The sequence below is a fragment of the Empidonax traillii genome, unplaced genomic scaffold, assembly GCF_003031625.1.
Source record: "Empidonax traillii isolate 1590-97213 ecotype Southwest subspecies unplaced genomic scaffold, ASM303162v1 scaffold786:size292376, whole genome shotgun sequence".
Lineage (NCBI taxonomy): Eukaryota > Metazoa > Chordata > Aves > Passeriformes > Tyrannidae > Empidonax > Empidonax traillii.
Genome location: NW_020955979.1, coordinates 172,322 through 188,452, shown reverse-complemented (window position 1 = coordinate 188,452; position 16,131 = coordinate 172,322). Strand labels below are relative to the sequence as shown.

Sequence of the window (16,131 nt, the reverse complement as noted above, 5' to 3'; positions counted from 1 at the left end):
GTTTTGCTGGCTCTTGCACACTGCTGAATTGTTGCTGGTGTTTGGGGAGACTAGGTCTGGTCACTTCTAATATTGGCTTTTCCCCACTTGTGTAGGCTTACTGATACAATGGTAACAAAATCCTTTTATTAAAACAAAGAAAGGTAAAATTAAGTTGCTTTCATTGTCGTGGGGCTTTTTGTTGTTGTTGTTGTTGTGAGGGATTTTTTTGTCCTCTCGTCTCCACAAACATTTCCAAAATTGCAAATGAAGAAGCTATAGGATATAGATATCCAACTCCTGTTTCAGTGAGAACAGTTTTCCTCTGCTTTTCCTATTTTTGTCTGAAAGATGGGAACAGAAAAAACTATTCTTGACCATTTCTTACTGATGTAAAACTTGCAATGAACCTGGTTGACTGTGTTTTGCTTAAGAAAAGGAATTTTCAGGCTGCTGTTCTGTTAGTCTTTTATCATGTTTCATTTTTAGCTGTAGTCTGGCTTCTGTAGTTCAGCGTTTTCTTGGATTGGTTGGTTTGCTTTACGTTCTTTAGCAGCCTAGCATTTCTCTTCTGTGTCTTGCATCTAGTTTGTAATTGATGGCATTTCTGCTATGTTTCAATGTCCTTCGTCCTGTGGACATTAGCCCTTTATTAATGATGATGCTTAAGGCAGGTGCATTAGTTGCTTGGCACAGCAGCCTTTGGAGCAGTACCTGTGCCTGCCTAAGCCTTGGCCACCAGTACTGACTGCAGAGCAGCAGGGAAGGCCGGCTGGGTGGTTGGTGAGCTGTAGCTGTGCTCCCCATAGCAGTGCTGGTAGAACCCTCAGTGCCACTTGCGCTGTAGCTGTGTGTCGTCCCTTTTCCTAAAATGGCTTCCAGACCTTTCGCTGAGTGGATAATGACTTATTTTTCTTTGGTTCAGACTTACTGTCTTGTATTAGTTTAGTATGAAATGTCTTAGATTGCCAAGGTTTTCCAGTGTGTGATCTCATTAATCTCTGATGTGACTGTGTGATCCAGTTCACCTCTCTGATGATGACTCTGTTGTGATAGAAGTCAGTTTAGCAGTTGTGAAGAAGCTGGGGAGGCATTTACAGCTATTCTGAGAGCCCTGGAAACGGCTTTCCTGTGTATTGCAGAATGCTTCTCGTGTAGCTGAAGCAGGTGGCAGCAAGGAATAGTATGTAGTGCTATGAGCATGGGTTTTTCTTACCACAACCTTTTAGAGCTTTTTGATCACAGAAGAATGCCCCTGGCTGTTTAATGTCTTGTTACTCCTCAGGGCACATAATTACTCTCTGCTTCCCGTGGAGTATTTAGGTATGTAATTTCCTGTGCATGTGGAGCCCATGAAAGTATGAAACCACTGGAGAAGGCTTGTAGATCTGTCTTCACTTTGGCCTTGAATTGTTTTGTTGTTGTTTTTTCACAGAACAGAGGAGTAGCTATTACTTGCTTGTGTGCAAAAACTTCACCTAATACATCTAATGTCAATGTGCGTACCTGACAGCAAAGTAGTAACTAGTTAAAATTTAATCTTCAGAACTCCTGTTGAGGCTGATCACTTCTTTTACTCATATACTAGTTTCAAATTTAAGTATTAATATAGTAGTATTGTGCACTTGACAGAATACACTTATTTCCCCAAAAAGGAATTTCTGCTTTATTGTTTTATAACTATGAATTGCTTCCACCTCTTGGTGGCTGACGTTGACTTTCTGTTTAGGAAAACATAGGAAGACTGGAAGAGATGTGGCTATCAAAGTAATTGACAAGATGAGGTTTCCAACTAAACAGGAAAGCCAGCTTCGTAATGAAGTAGCCATTCTCCAGGTATAAATGTGATTTTTGGATAATACTGGAATTTTGTCTCAAACGGTTAATAAGATTTTTTGTTGTGTGTAAGCGCTGTGAATTGTTTTTTAAATCTAGGTATGTGATTTCTGACTACTTTTTAAAATGGAGTCTTAAAAGAGCAGGAATTCCTGATTACTTGGTAGAGTTGATAACTTGGGGGTGGAACCTACCCCCTATATGGGATCCACACAAGACATGTATTTTGGCTCCATGTTATCTCCCGTTGGTAGCAGGCAACTGTACTATTTTCTGCTGCCTTTCACTACTGGCTCCTCAGTCTTTGAGTGTTATTCTTACACTCAGTAACTTGAGTACAGAACATGCATCAACTATTAAAATAATCATTACAGATAACTTGTGTTAAACAAATTAGTTTTAGTAGTCATAATTAGCATGTTTCATAGCTTGATGTTTGTTTCAGGCTAGTTTCTTGCATCAGACATTGTGGGGTTTTTTTCATCTCTAACTCTCCACTTAACTTGTTTTTTTATTTTTGGTGCAGCATTTCAGTGTAATTCAGGATATTTCATACTGTTTTATTTTAGTGATGTACTTGTGCTACTTTATTTTAGAATTTGCACCACCCTGGGATTGTGAACCTGGAATGTATGTTTGAAACCCCAGAACGGGTGTTTGTTGTGATGGAAAAGCTGCATGGGGATATGCTAGAGATGATTCTTTCCAGTGAGAAAAGTCGACTTCCGGAACGAATAACTAAGTTCATGGTCACTCAGGTTGGCATTCAGTTTCTCTACTTTGAGAGGAAAGACTATATTTGGCTTTTGTAATTATGAGAGGATGGAATTTGGAGAAGGTTATCTAAAAGAGGCAGCACAGAGGGCTGCACATCTAATGAAAGTGGAATAAACATGAAAAGAACTTTGAATATTAATAATGTTAATTTTTCCAGTCCCTCTTTCCGAAGACATAAGATTATGGGTATCTAAAGATGAATGTCAAAACAGTAAGTGGAGGAGGAGAAAAAAAAGGAGTGGTAGAAGGAAACCCATTGTTTCCAAGTCTTGATAGGCTGGAAAAAACAGTACTTGCACAGTATATATAGGTTTGTTCTTGAGGACTATGTTGATGTAAATTGCTGTATTGGTTAGTGTGTGTGTCTTTTGACACTTCTGATCTGCTTTGATATGTTCATAAAATGTTCTTTCCTTTTGGTAGATACTTGTTGCTTTGAGGAATTTACACTTCAAGAATATTGTGCACTGTGATTTAAAACCAGAAAATGTACTACTAGCATCAGCAGAACCATTCCCTCAAGTGAGTGAAGATGAAAAAATACTTCTTTTGTCATTTTTCATTGTTCTTTTTCAAAAGACATTTAGACAGTGGAGCTTAAAAAGGGACCACTCATGGGAACTGACGTGGCCTAGAATTACTTGAACTGCATGTATTAGTTGTCTCTTTTTTTCCCTTCCCCCCACTAAATGCCTTTAGTGCATTGCTCTTTCCTATAACCCTAAGGAGGGCATATTAACTTGGGGTTAAGTGTGGGACTTGATCTGGATCCTTTTTATCTATATGAGTGCCTGCTGTGTTCAAATTAAGGAACTGTTGCAGAACCATTAGAACACTGGTGCACACACCAGCTGTTGATGCTTTTTACCTGGATGTTCTGTCCAGAGTTGGTTGGGTCTGAATTTGAGCATTGTTTGATTTTTGTGTAGCTGAAGCCTTCAGCTTCAAGAATATGATTAAGAGGAATGTGATATGGCTGGGATTCACATGTGTTTTTAACTTTGGTTCTGTGCCTTGTGAGGGTGCAGATTTACCTTTGAAACGGGGTGAGTTTAGAATCAAGGTTTTTGTCCTTATTTGCACACTTGTGGCCATGTACTATGCAAGCTGCCTCAGAGCCGAGGTTTATGCCTTGATCTGAAGCATGGCTGATTCGCAGTCTGCAAAACCAGCAGCCTAAAACCTTAACTGACTGGCTTATGTAATGTTTTGTCTCTGTCTGAATGCATGCAATGTTTAAATGATGGCAGAAAGGGTGTCAAGTACCCCTCTGGTGTCAGGCGGTAACACGCTTTGGAGATCAAGCAGAGATTTCTGAGTGCAAAAATACGTTTCTTTTGCAGGTGAAGCTGTGTGATTTTGGCTTTGCACGCATCATTGGTGAAAAGTCTTTCAGGCGCTCTGTGGTGGGGACTCCTGCTTATCTTGCCCCTGAAGTGCTCAGGAGTAAAGGTTACAACCGCTCCCTAGACATGTGGTCAGTTGGGGTCATTGTCTATGTGAGCCTCAGTGGTACATTCCCATTTAATGAAGATGAGGATATAAATGATCAGATTCAAAATGCAGCATTTATGTACCCACCAAATCCTTGGAAGGAAATTTCTAGTGAAGGTAAAGAAATTAATTTTCTCTATTAGAATGCTTTTATGGGAAGAAAACACAATCAAATGCTTAAACCTCAAGATTCAATCAGAAAGGAGTGTGTGAATTATTGGTAGTTTGAGTTTAGTAGACTATGCTAAAGTGGATAAATATGACCTGGCATACTTTTCCAAAAGATAAATTGTTAAATATAATGCTTTAGATAATTTTCAGGGCAGGAGACTCAATAGATTTAGCAAGAAAAATTAATTGCATGCATGAGGAGTGGAATGAATAATCTGAAACTTCCTGAACTTTACAGTGAAAGGTTCAGTCATGTGTCTATTTGCTGAATGCTGATCTCAAACCATTCTTAATCTACACTATAAGCACTGAAACAGTTCAAAATTGAATCTGGAATTTAAGTTTTGTGCATTAGCAAATATGGATTTAAATGTCAAGCTTACAAGGTTGTCCTCGAGCTCTCCAGTGCCAGCTTTGGTAATGTATACACAACTAACACTGGTAGACATGGGTGGACATGTATACAGAAGTATACAATAGTGGAGGTACCTACATAATTGTGGAACACAGGATTATGCTTAAGCTTTTTATGCACTTCTGAAAATCACTAAAATCAGTAGGGAAAAGTATTAATGAATAACATAGTAAAGCTTCTAGAGTTTCTGTCAAAACTAGGGGGAAGCTTATCCTGTACCTATTTTGTAGCCTCATTTAACATAAGCAAAACTAAATATGAAATTCAAGAGTTTGGTTAAATTTAGAAGAGTTCAGAAGGATACACATGCACATAAAATTCATTTCCACTGCACTGTGTGAATGCTGACAGAGATGATTAGTGTTTAAACAATACAATTTTTTTTTGTTCTTCTTTGTCAGCCATTGATTTAATAAACAATTTGCTTCAAGTGAAGATGAGAAAACGTTTCAGTGTTGACAAATCCCTTAGTCACCCATGGTTACAGGTAAACTCATCTGCCTTTTTCACTATGTTCATAAGGGGTAGAATAATGCTTTTTTGGCTGAAATCCTTCAGAGGCTGCTTTCATCGCATTTTGCTAACAAGCATTAATGGAGGCTTGAATATTTTGGGTTTTAGCTTTATGTGCTCCAGGATTCTGGAGCATTTATTGTCTTGTCTCTCCCGCCCTTTACTTTCTGTCTGATACCAACATGGTTTTACTCCTTTGGCTCCTCCCCTGAATGTGGGCAGTGATGAGTGCAGGGAGCCCTGTGAAATCAGCATGGAGACAACATTGTTTGTTTGGTGCTGAAGTGGACACACGGGCTGGGGTGTGCTGTCACTTATAGTTGCTTTAGAACAGATTTGTTAGGAATTGAATTTATCTGCTGCTTTGAGCTGGGTTCCTTTCACAGCAGTTTCACAATACTGCATGCACATAGCCATAATGTTAAAGGGAAAATCCAAATTGTTTTGAGAATAAACAATATTGGAATAAGTATAATTTCATATATGTCTATATATACAATTAATAATAAAGGTACATAGCCATCTTGTTACAAAAAAGTTTTCATTATTTACAACCTATACTACGAACCTATTTAATTTTGAACTACTCTTTGTGGACAGTGCTGGGGTATTTTGTGGGATGTTTGGGTTTGGTTTTCTTTTTTTGTTTTTTAATTATTTAAACAGATCTTACTTGTATCTTGTGGCTTTTTCTGCTGAAGGAGAGACAAACTGCAGAATTTATCTGTGGGAATATCGTGCTGCTGTTTCTTAAAACTGCTTCCTTAGATCTCTTTTGCTCCTTAGGATTATCAGACTTGGCTTGACCTCAGAGAATTTGAAACCCGCATTGGAGAGCGTTACATTACCCACGAGAGTGACGATGCACGCTGGAAAGAACATGCTTATGAGCACAACCTTGAGTACCCCCAGCATTTCATTATGGCTCCTAATCCAGATGACATGGAAGAAGACCCTTGATTTATTCATTATGCTAAATTGCAGCAAAGAAGGACGCTCCAGACAGAAACTGAAGATAAGTTTTGGAACAGCTGTCGCTCTTTCCAAATGCTGTACGCATAGTTCGGTGTGTAAAGCCCCAGAGGATCCTGCATGGACATGGGAATAGACTTGTTGTCTGACAAGCTTTTCTCCATCTCCAACTTTAAGTAGTTACTGGATGGTGGGATAAGCCCTGTTGGGTAACATTTCACTCAGCTGGGTGGTGGCAAAGCCACCTCTGAGGTGTAATGTGTACAGGTTGAATGGTTTCTGTGTTTTTCAAGGTTTTTTGTTTTTTTTTTTCATAGCCTGCGCAATAGGAGTTTTGTAATAGTTTTCTAATCCCTATTTACTAGGCCATAGAGGACTGTTTTCTGTTACTTAGATACTACATTTCCCATTTCCTAAACTGTGGATGTTGAAAAGAGACTCTAAAAAGAAATTGATGCAGAATATCTTGGCTAAAGCAAAACATGGTGGTTTAGTCAAATACAGCTTTGTAGATGAAGGAATAATTTGCTGCTGTTAAGACAGTTAAATATGTGCGTCTTTGCCCTAATTGAACTTTTTCCAGACACCAAAAAAACCCCAAACCCATAACTTCTTACATTCCTCTTGAAATGCTGGCTGACAATCTAAGGAGATGACAATCAAAGCTATGCTAGTCCTTTATTTTGTCTGTTAAAGCAATAAGCCACAACAGTGCGCTGCTGCGCAAGGCTGGCACGTGTCGTTGATACACACCAAAGGCATTTTGCCTTAAAACTACACAAGTAATGCACAGAGAGCACACAAGACTTGATGTAGCATATCCTTTCACTCTGGAAGACCAGCTTCTAGCAGAAGGATGTGGAAAAATAGGGAAAAATACATGCAGCTTTCTTCCATTGTTTTGAGTAATTAAATTTTTAAATTTTTTAAATATTTTTCTAATTTTTTAAGGTTCCTTGGAGTTACATCAGGAGTAGTTTGTAGCCTGCTAGTTTGTATCTTAACTCTGCTCAAAACCTAGGAGTAACAGTGGATACATCACCTGTTGCTTCTGCCAGGGCAGCTGGATTGTAGGAGAAAGGACTTGCTTTCCCACCATAACCTGCAGCCCCTCCCATCCTTTTTACTGTGTCCAGTGCTGTTTAAGCTGAATGAAGAGTCTGAAATCAACTCCTAACTCAGTTTGTTATGCAGATGCCTCAGTTGAAAAATTCTCAACCACTTGTTGGACTTGTAGCACAATAGAAGGGAATCGGCACTGTTCTTTGGAAATTACTCCCTTGGAGATCAGTTCAAGTTCATGGTATTTCAAAGAAGTCTGGGGCCATGAATGTTAAATGCAAATCAAAGAGGGTTTTTTTGGTCCTATTTTAAAAAACAGAAAGGGTGAAATCTTTACCTTTGTGTGGGATAACAGCATTGTGCTGCTGAAAGGTGCAGGATGGCTGTACATACCCCTGATGTGCCAAGCTGCTTAACTGGAGCTTGGTTGGAAATACTTAAAAATACTGATAACAGGCTCGAGCTGCAAAGTCAGTGAGAGGATTTGGGGTATCTCCTCTCTCCTACAAAGATTTTCTTCTTTGTTTGTATGTAGATAAGTTTTTTTTTCTATTGTTATTCAGGTAAGGAAACAGGTGAGCAGACTTTATAAGTTGTTAGATAAACTGAAAATGTTACGTGGTTATTTCGGGGCTGGCAGCTGCTTGTGATAGCAGTGACCTGGCAGTAAAGTCAGTGGCAATTGCAGGAGTATATGTCCACAGGTAGGTTTGGGTCTTTAACCCACCTTTTCCTTTCCTATTGCCCTTTATCTTTAACCTGCCACTGCATTTTGGAGGCTGAGCTCTGGCTTCTTAACCCTGTAAGGGGAGGGTTTCAGGACTGATTCTTCAGAGAGGCACGATTTTTCATCTTTGGAACCAGAGTAGTAACCTGTGATGTCGGTAGTCTGGCATTTGCCCAGGCTTGGCAAGGGAAGGAGTACTGTTTTTCACCTTTCACTGCTCAAGTGACCAAATTTCAGTGAAGCCATTGCTATCTTCCATCCTAACTGTAGTAATGTAGATACAGTTTGGTTTTAAACTTCAGATTTTATACTTGAGCTATCACTTCAGGTTTACCTGTGGTTTTTTTTGTTGTGTTGTTTTAAGGAAGGAAATAAAGCCAGCTCAGTCACTTGAAAAAGCACAACAGGAATGGAGGAAGGAGGGGACAACAATGAAGTAGGAGGCCTAGCTGATGTCTCTCCCCATGAAGTCTGCTCTGCTTCAAAATATTATATGACCTATTTATTCTTCAAGTTGTATTAAAATAAAAATAACGCTGTTGGCCTTTGGAGGAGATTGCCTGATCATATATGCAGACTTATGGGGCCAGACAATAGAAGCCACAAGCATCTAATAGTCAAGAAACCAAAAAAATCAGACATACATTAGGAGTAAACTTTCTTCAGAGTAGTAAAAATAGCTGGGTTTTTTATTCCCTTTTTTTTCTACCTTTACTGCAAACTTTGACAGCAGTAGGTTACAGTGTTTAATACCCTTATCCCTAGATGAATTAAGTTGCATTCATTCAAGCAATAGTGCTGGTGATGCTAGAAAAAAAGCTCATGTAAAATTTATAGCCTCAAAAGGACACTGTCAAGTACTTTTATATTTTTATACATCCCATTGTTTGTAAATATCCTCTGATAAGCTTGAAAATAAAATTTATTTCCCTATCACTCTTGTTCTTTTTATTTACATGAATTATTTCTCCTATCAGATGTTCTCAGAAGTAAACACTTGTTTGTTTGTGGATTTGACATTAGATATGCCCTGCTCTGGGAATTCTGTTAGCAGTATCTTTTTCTGTATGCATCCTGTCACCATTCTCTTTATAAAAATATTTTTAGGGCATCTTGATTTTATTCAAGTACAAAAGCTGAGTACATTTAAAGACTCCTTAGCGCATCTGTTTGTTACTGACAAGTTTTTATTCACTGGTCAGTACTTCACTCGGCTCTATCCTAAGACCCCCCCAAACACTGTTCATTCTCTGCTCTGTGTGTGCTGGTTTCTGTATGAGCGGTGTTTTATTACCACTTATACCGCTTTGAGTAGGTCAGCCAGGAGGTTTAGTGTGCTGCACTAATTTACTCTGAAATAGCACTCCCTACCAAAATGTGGCTGGGCCCTGAAGCATAGATTGGTTTAAGAACATTGCCTGAAGAAGGTACTTCATCTGCCTTCTGTTCAAAGATTATTAGTTCTTACCTTACTGCATATACGTTAATTACATTACTGCAAAACATTTAGTATGTAAAACCACAAAATGCATGACTCAATTCCTTTTACTGGGATTTGGTTTTAAAATTTAATAGGATGTTATTGAAAGCTATTGCTATCAGACGTTTTGCTGTAGTATTTGAAATTACTTCAGTAGGAGTTCATTAAATCCAGCAACAGGTGGTAAGGGAGGCTTCGACTCTGGCTTATCTTTCTTGTCAGGGTGTACAAGTCTGTGGTGAGGGAGCAGGGCAAAAAAGTTAAAGCAGTCCCCCATGTTCTCAGGATTCATCAGCATATCATAGCTGCGAAGTAACTGCTCACGAGTTGCTGTGTCACGTGAATTCTGCAAGAGCACCTGAAAAAAACAGAAAGAGAACGCAGGTTACAGCTCTTCCTGCTTTCCTGTAAATTCCCACATACCTTGCAATCCCTTTTGCATCCTTTTCACTTACACTAATCTAACAGTGCCGTAATGGTTGGTGGAACTAGTGAGATCACTGGAGGTGCTACATACGCCCATGTATGAGCTAAGTTTTGCATTAAATGCTCCTAAATTTAATATGATCAGTTTACTTCCAGGGATCCTGAGTGACTTCTGTCTAGAAGAAGCAACTTTCGGATCTCCGGTCTATGTGTTATTTTGAACGACTTCATTTTAAAATCAGATTTTTATAAAAGCTCTCTTGCTGCTTAAAAGTATTGTCTGTGGAATGGGAGAGTTTATGTACCTGTAAGCACTATCGTACCTTCAACCGGAGGTCAATGCCCATGTTTTTTAAAAACTCCCGCTGTTTTATGGGGCCTAATGTAGTTGTCCTTTCCTGTGTCATCTTTCGAAGATAGCTGAAATCAACATCTGCTGTCAGGTCTGCTGTGCCTGGAGCGCTCAGCACATCATGAAGTTTGTGATTCCGGAAACCCTGAAAAATCAAATTGGAAGATTATACTCAGCTGTAGTCCAGATGTCATAGTTGGGGCCAGCAAAAACTAAGTTGTGCGTTTGAGGGGCGAGAATAGCAAATTATACATGGAAAATTTGAGATAAATGTAGCAAGGGCCCAGATTGTCCTCTTCCATCTGAGAGAAATCCTTGTGCGTACAGATTAAATAAGAATTACTCAGTTTTATGACTGCAGCCTGATGCAGTTTTTGTTATTACGTCCACCTGAGAACTTTCTCTTACAAGAACCTAATGATCAAAGGGACAAAACAGAGTATTTTGGCTTCTTCTTTGAGGGTAAACGACATACCCGGAAGGTGTCAGTTTTGGTTCCATCATGGCCATAATCCGCAACCAGTGCAGCCCCACCATCCTTCTCTATGCGACAGGCAAGCCTCTGGATGATGACACCAGCCTCGGGACACACTTCCACGTGATCTCTCGTTTCTTCTGGCTAGTGTAGAGTTCAGAGACCAAAACACCTGTATTAGCAGGTAAGTACAGGGCAAGAGTTCTTCACGCTTGATGTCTTGGGACTGAGGTACAAGGGGGGTATTCTAGGCTACCCACAGCTTGACCTAGTTTTTGCTATCAGTCATTTTCCATTAGTGTTTTCTGAGTGCTGGACTTCAGTCACGTCTTCTGTAGTAACCTGTAGTCCAAGAAAAATTTTCCTACCACGTAAGAATACCTGCATCAGGTGAAACCTCCTTACTGTGGTACTGAAAGAATGAAAACAGCTCTTCACCTGCTCACACCCTTCAAAGAGGCCTTCCCGTGTGAAATTTTGTAGCTGGTTTTGGTCTCCAGGACTTAATTTTATAACTTTTGAGTATCCAGTGAACTTCAGGAAAAAAAAAACACTTACAGACCCTTTCCATTAAGGGTCAGCGTAGCACAGAAGCACCCAACTGCCTGCAGCAGTACCATGAGAGCCTGGCTGGGATGGTGATGTGACACCATGCAGTGCAGAACTAACCCTTGTCACTTGCTGCCGCATTTTGCTCTCTGAAGCATTTTGTGTGTTCGAGCTCTGATTCTGCAGAGCTGGGTGGATGTGTTTATTTCTGTGTTATGTTTTCAAAGCATACCAAATTCAATGCTTGTGGAAATTTTGCAGAATGGAAATAAGCTCTATTTACTTATTTGTATGTAGACTGGGAGCCCTCCTCTTGCTGTCAAGGTAACTGAGAAGCAGTTAAATATACTTGAAAGAGTCACAAAAGGTGTAAGTACGAGCTCTTGCAGGCATAAACTCACTTGGATGAAGTTTTCTGTCGCAGGGGTGCTGGATGGTGACAGGACAAACCGCAGCTGGTCAGGAGCTTCTGGATCTATATCAACCAACACTTCCCGCCAGCCTTTCTCAGTTCGCTGTTCAACAAGCCCAGAGTACTCATTTTACACTCTAATCGGTTCCACAGCATCTTGTTTATTTGACTGAACTAATATGTCAAGCATTTTCAGAAATGTTTTGAGAACACAATATGCTATTAACGCCAATTACTCATCCTATTCAATTCCAGTAATAACTGCTTTAGAAAAAGCTTGTGGTGGAGTCTCATCTGCAGAGCCAACAAATACAGGTTTAATGACACTTAGAAGGAATGAATGATGCTCTGAAGAAAAATAATGCCTCTTCTATTGACAGTGCAATATTTAACTTATCAAAATAAAATAATTCACTCTACCAGAGACTTCTCATAAACTAGTTTGTTCTGAATCATAACTAGCCTCTATTGGCTATTCTCATTGCCATTTAAATGAAAGTCCTTCAGTCTTTTGTTAATAGTGTTAGAGAAAATCATGTGGAAATTAGTAACTTCATTAATGTAATATCAGAAATAAAACCCCCAAACCCTTCAGCATTATCTCAGCAGAAAGAAATCTTTAGCTTTCTACAAGTTTTTTCATTCAAGAACAATTACTAATTTTACAGTTATCAGCTGAATTAAGTCCAAATTCAATTAGAATTATTTTATCAACAGAGATAGTACATATGTCTAATTTGGCACCTTAATTCTGTTCTTCCTGAAAGAGAAAAGGTGTTTAAGCAGATGCTCACAATTACAATAATAATCTTGCTATACCTGAAATTTATGTATTGGCAAGGCATCAAAGAACTCATGTGCTAGGTAAAAGCTGTAACCTGGGGGAAGGTAAAAAAAGAATGCATTAAATTATTTATTCTTCCGTAGCAGCTTCCAGTTGAAAATTAATTTTTAAAATGATTTTTAATGAATTAAGCTAATTAATGTGGTTGCAAAATAATTACTTCCAGCTTGGATACATCAAAGATGGTATTTATACAGCTAGTTCTAGCTTCCAGTCCATGAATTTTAGATCAGTATCTCACGAAAGGAGATTCAGGCAAAGCCAGTGAATGGTTTCCCATGAAAAGAAAACATCAGAAAATGAAACTGGATAGCTATTCCCAAATGAAGGTAGGCAGAATAGGTTGGAGTTATGAAAATGAGCCAGTTTCCTGCCTCAGACTTAATACAAGTAAGACCAAATATGTATTCTAACTACTTTTCTGTCCAGGGTGAAGGACAGCAGAGATGCCCTCTGTTATCAAAAACTGCATATGAAGGAAGGACACCATCCCTTTAATGAGGTGTTCAAGCTCCTCACCTGATGGCACATCCTGAATGTCTCTGTACCAAAAAATGGGAATTCCAGTCTTGCTAATGCCTTTCATGTAAGCAGGCTCGTCCTTGGGGCTTGGCTGCACCTTCCCTCCCGTCAGCATCCGTGCTTGGATCTCGCCAAGTTTGGGACTCACTTCTACCAGGTGAACAGAGACATCACATTTACTAAGTACAGAGGAGAGCTGGCTGAAGACCTATAAAGGCAGATCAGTTCTATTAGCCACAGTCTTGTGCAGTATACATTAAAGGCTTAAGTATTAATCTTTCATTTAGTTGGCTTTCTGTTTAATAAAACAGCCTCAGTGAAAGAGACTGCATTGCCCTCCTTCCGAAGGACGTGAAATGGGAATTTCTTCATGTATTTTAATAAAAGCTGCTACGCTTCTAGTAAAGTTAGCAAAACATAGCACATATTACATGGCTGTAAGGACAACATGAAAGGCTAATTTGGAACAGTAACAGCAGCCCCTCTAAGATCTGCAGAGAGTTTAACATCATGAGAAAAATGGTTCGGTTTTCACTGACACCGTAAACCAGCGTTCAATATCCTGCTGTTCTTTTTTCATTAATATACGTAAATAGAATAAAAGTTCTTCTGAGGTGCTAAATCCCATCAGTGATCTGTGTACGAATCAGCAGTATTTTAATTGACAGCCATGCAAGCACAACTGAACAGAAACGGTTAATTGAAAAGAAATAAGCCCCTGAAATCCCCAAAAGAACTAATACAATTTCACTCTGTGTTACTGTCCTCCCTGCTTCTTCCTATTTCCTTGCACTGAGGCCTCCATCCAAGTTACAGCTCCTAAATGGTTTCCAGTTTGGATAATGCTTTCTTACACAGAAATAATTTGTAATAGAATATTCCTGCCTTCTCCTTCTTTCAAGTGGTGTTTGGAAGACCACACACGTGTCCATGCAGTGGGCACACAATGGCCTGTGTTCTGCTTCTGAATGAGAGACCTGGTGCCTCAGAAACACACATCTATTTTATTTTGAGTCTGAGCTGCAAACCTGATTGAAGTGATTCGGTTACTAGGGAAGGTTAAACCCTGACAGCAAAACATCCTTCCTTCAGATTTCACAGCAGCCGTGGAATAAAGCCAGAAACAAAAATATGAACGGTTTTCACCTACCCGTAATATATCCTCAGTCAGGGTGCCCCTCCCTGGGCCCAGTTCCACCAGCTGGAAGGTGTTAGGTTTGCCCATGGCCATCCATTCACTGATATACCATATTCCTATTAACTGTCAGTGAGAAACAACACAAAGGGTTACAGCAGTAACTTCAGAACTTGTGGAAGGTGATACCTGCCTTTTGTCTGATAATAACTAAGATAATATGGCCACATTCTCACTCCACATTTCAAAGTTAAGAATAATAACGATACATAACATCATGCTCTTCTCTTTAAATATTAAAATTGATGATTGTTTGCTGTCAGCCCACCAGAAGCAACTCTCCATCAGTAAATGTGGGGACTCTGCTCTGGCTGAGGCAACAACTTTTATTTAAGGCTCAAATGCAGGTCACTGCCCAGGTGCCTTTGAACAACTGTTCTTCACAACAATGCATTTACCAAAGTGTTAACAAGAACAGTGTTCAGTGCATGTTCACTACTGAAAACAAAACATAAACCAGAGTCAGCCAGACCGAACTCTGGAAATGATTTCTGAGGAGAGTTTTCACAGCGGGAAACCACCATAACTCTATTTATAAACAAGTTCTATATGGTAGTGTTAATAACCACAAACTGTGTTTCAGACTACACACATGAAAGGAGTTTCACAGAAAACACCCCTTCCTCCCTCAGAGCCAATTTTGATTTTGGGAAATAATTTGAAGCTTATTATTGCTACTCAAGTATTTTGACATTGGTAAGGTACCCAACCTCCCTGCTCAAGCAAGGTCCTCCTAGAGCACATGGCACAGGACTGTGTGTCCATACACTTCTTGAATATCTCCAGTGAGGGAGACTGCACAACCTCTCTGGGTAATCTGTTCCAGTGCTCGGTCACTGCACAGTAAAGAAGTTCTTCCTGATGTTCAGGTGGAACTTCCCATGCATCAGCTTCTGCCCATTGCCTCTTGTCCTACTGCTCGGCACCACTGAGAAGAGCCTGGCTCCATTCTCTTGGCACCCTCCCTTCAGATACTTATAGACATTGATGAGTCCCCTCTGTTGTCTCTTTTTAAGGAAGAGGCTGAACAGGCCCAGGTCCCTTTCCTCTCGAGAGGGATGTTCCAGTCCCTTAATTTATCTTTGTTGCCCTCCACCGGACCCACACCGTGAGCTCCGCGTCCCTCCTGTACTGAGGAGCCCGGATCTCGACATACCACTCCAGATGCAGCCCCACCAGGACAAAGAAGAAGGCGGGATCACCCCCCTTGACCTGCTGGCAGTGGTCTTCCTGATGCATCCCAGGATAGCGCTGGCCTTGCTGGCCACCGGGGCACACTGCTGGCTCAGGGACGGCTTGTTGTCCACCAAGACGCCAGCCAGCCCCGCGGGGACAAGGTAAAACAAACAAACAAACAAACAAACAAACTCACTCAGGACACACGGAACTGCGTTACCTCTCCGAACACCTGGCTTATTTCAGGCGAGGTGATGAAGTCCCCGCTCTCGCCGATGCCGCCGCGGCGGGTGTAGTAACCCTGGGGGGACAGAGAGGGGAGCGGGGCCGGGGCCGCGGTGAGCGGCGGCGCCGGGGCACAGCCCCCATCCCCCCGGGCCGCCCCGGGCCGCTCCCGGCGCACCTGTGCGGGGTTGGTGAGCGCCTCCCGCATGTACTCGGCCACCGTCACGGGCCCGCTGGCCCGCAGCTTGCGACACAGGTGCTGCAGCAGCGCCCCGGCCCCGCCGGCCGCCGCCGCCGCCTCGCCCGCCGCTCCCGAGCACAGCCGCGCCGCCGCCGGAGCTGCGGGGAGAGCGGGGACAGAGAGGGCTCGGCGGGGCGGCGGGAGGAGCGGCGGGGAGAAGGTGCGGAGGGGCGAGAGGCGGCGCTCACCGCGGGGCCGGGCCGGGGCGCGGGGGACCCGCCGGCCGCCGGCCAGCAGCGCACGGCGCGCCAGCAGCAGCGCCATAGCGGCGGCTCCCGCTCCTCCCGC

At 41.3% G+C, this 16,131-nt stretch overlaps 2 protein-coding genes across 2 annotated transcripts in view; one reads left to right on the top strand and one right to left on the bottom strand.

Annotated features, from left to right (window-relative positions):
- Positions 1-8,882, top strand: part of PRKD3 (protein kinase D3) — a 45,108-nt gene extending 36,226 nt beyond the window's left edge. The window contains exons 14-19 of the mRNA XM_027901476.1: positions 1,709-1,815; positions 2,412-2,573; positions 3,016-3,114; positions 3,936-4,203; positions 5,074-5,159; positions 5,972-8,882. Coding sequence (XP_027757277.1) covers positions 1,709-1,815; positions 2,412-2,573; positions 3,016-3,114; positions 3,936-4,203; positions 5,074-5,159; positions 5,972-6,145 — 896 coding nt within the window. The 3' untranslated portion in view covers positions 6,146-8,882. The remainder of the gene's footprint in view (positions 1-1,708; positions 1,816-2,411; positions 2,574-3,015; positions 3,115-3,935; positions 4,204-5,073; positions 5,160-5,971) is intronic.
- Positions 8,624-16,107, bottom strand: NDUFAF7 (NADH:ubiquinone oxidoreductase complex assembly factor 7). Its single transcript, XM_027901472.1, has 9 exons — positions 15,781-16,107; positions 15,598-15,678; positions 14,157-14,267; positions 13,004-13,214; positions 12,460-12,518; positions 11,630-11,743; positions 10,680-10,823; positions 10,176-10,349; positions 8,624-9,784 (listed from the first exon to the last, which is right to left on the bottom strand). Exons 1-9 carry the CDS (start codon positions 16,105-16,107, stop codon positions 9,572-9,574), a joined length of 1,434 nt encoding a protein of 477 aa, XP_027757273.1. The 3' UTR covers positions 8,624-9,571.
- Between the last annotated feature and the right edge of the window lie 24 nt (positions 16,108-16,131).

Excerpts from the sequence above, each read along its gene's own strand:
- NDUFAF7 (XM_027901472.1), bottom strand. The coding sequence starts at position 16,107 with ATGGCGCTGCTGCTGGCGCGCCGTGCGCTGCTGGCCGGCGGCCGGCGG. Across the intron at positions 10,824-11,629 it reads CGACAGAAAACTTCATCCAA|CCAGAAGAAACGAGAGATCA; the intron begins GTGAGTTTATGC and ends ACTCTACACTAG. Across the intron at positions 10,350-10,679 it reads CCAAAACTGACACCTTCCGG|GGTTTCCGGAATCACAAACT; the intron begins GTATGTCGTTTA and ends TTGATTTTTCAG.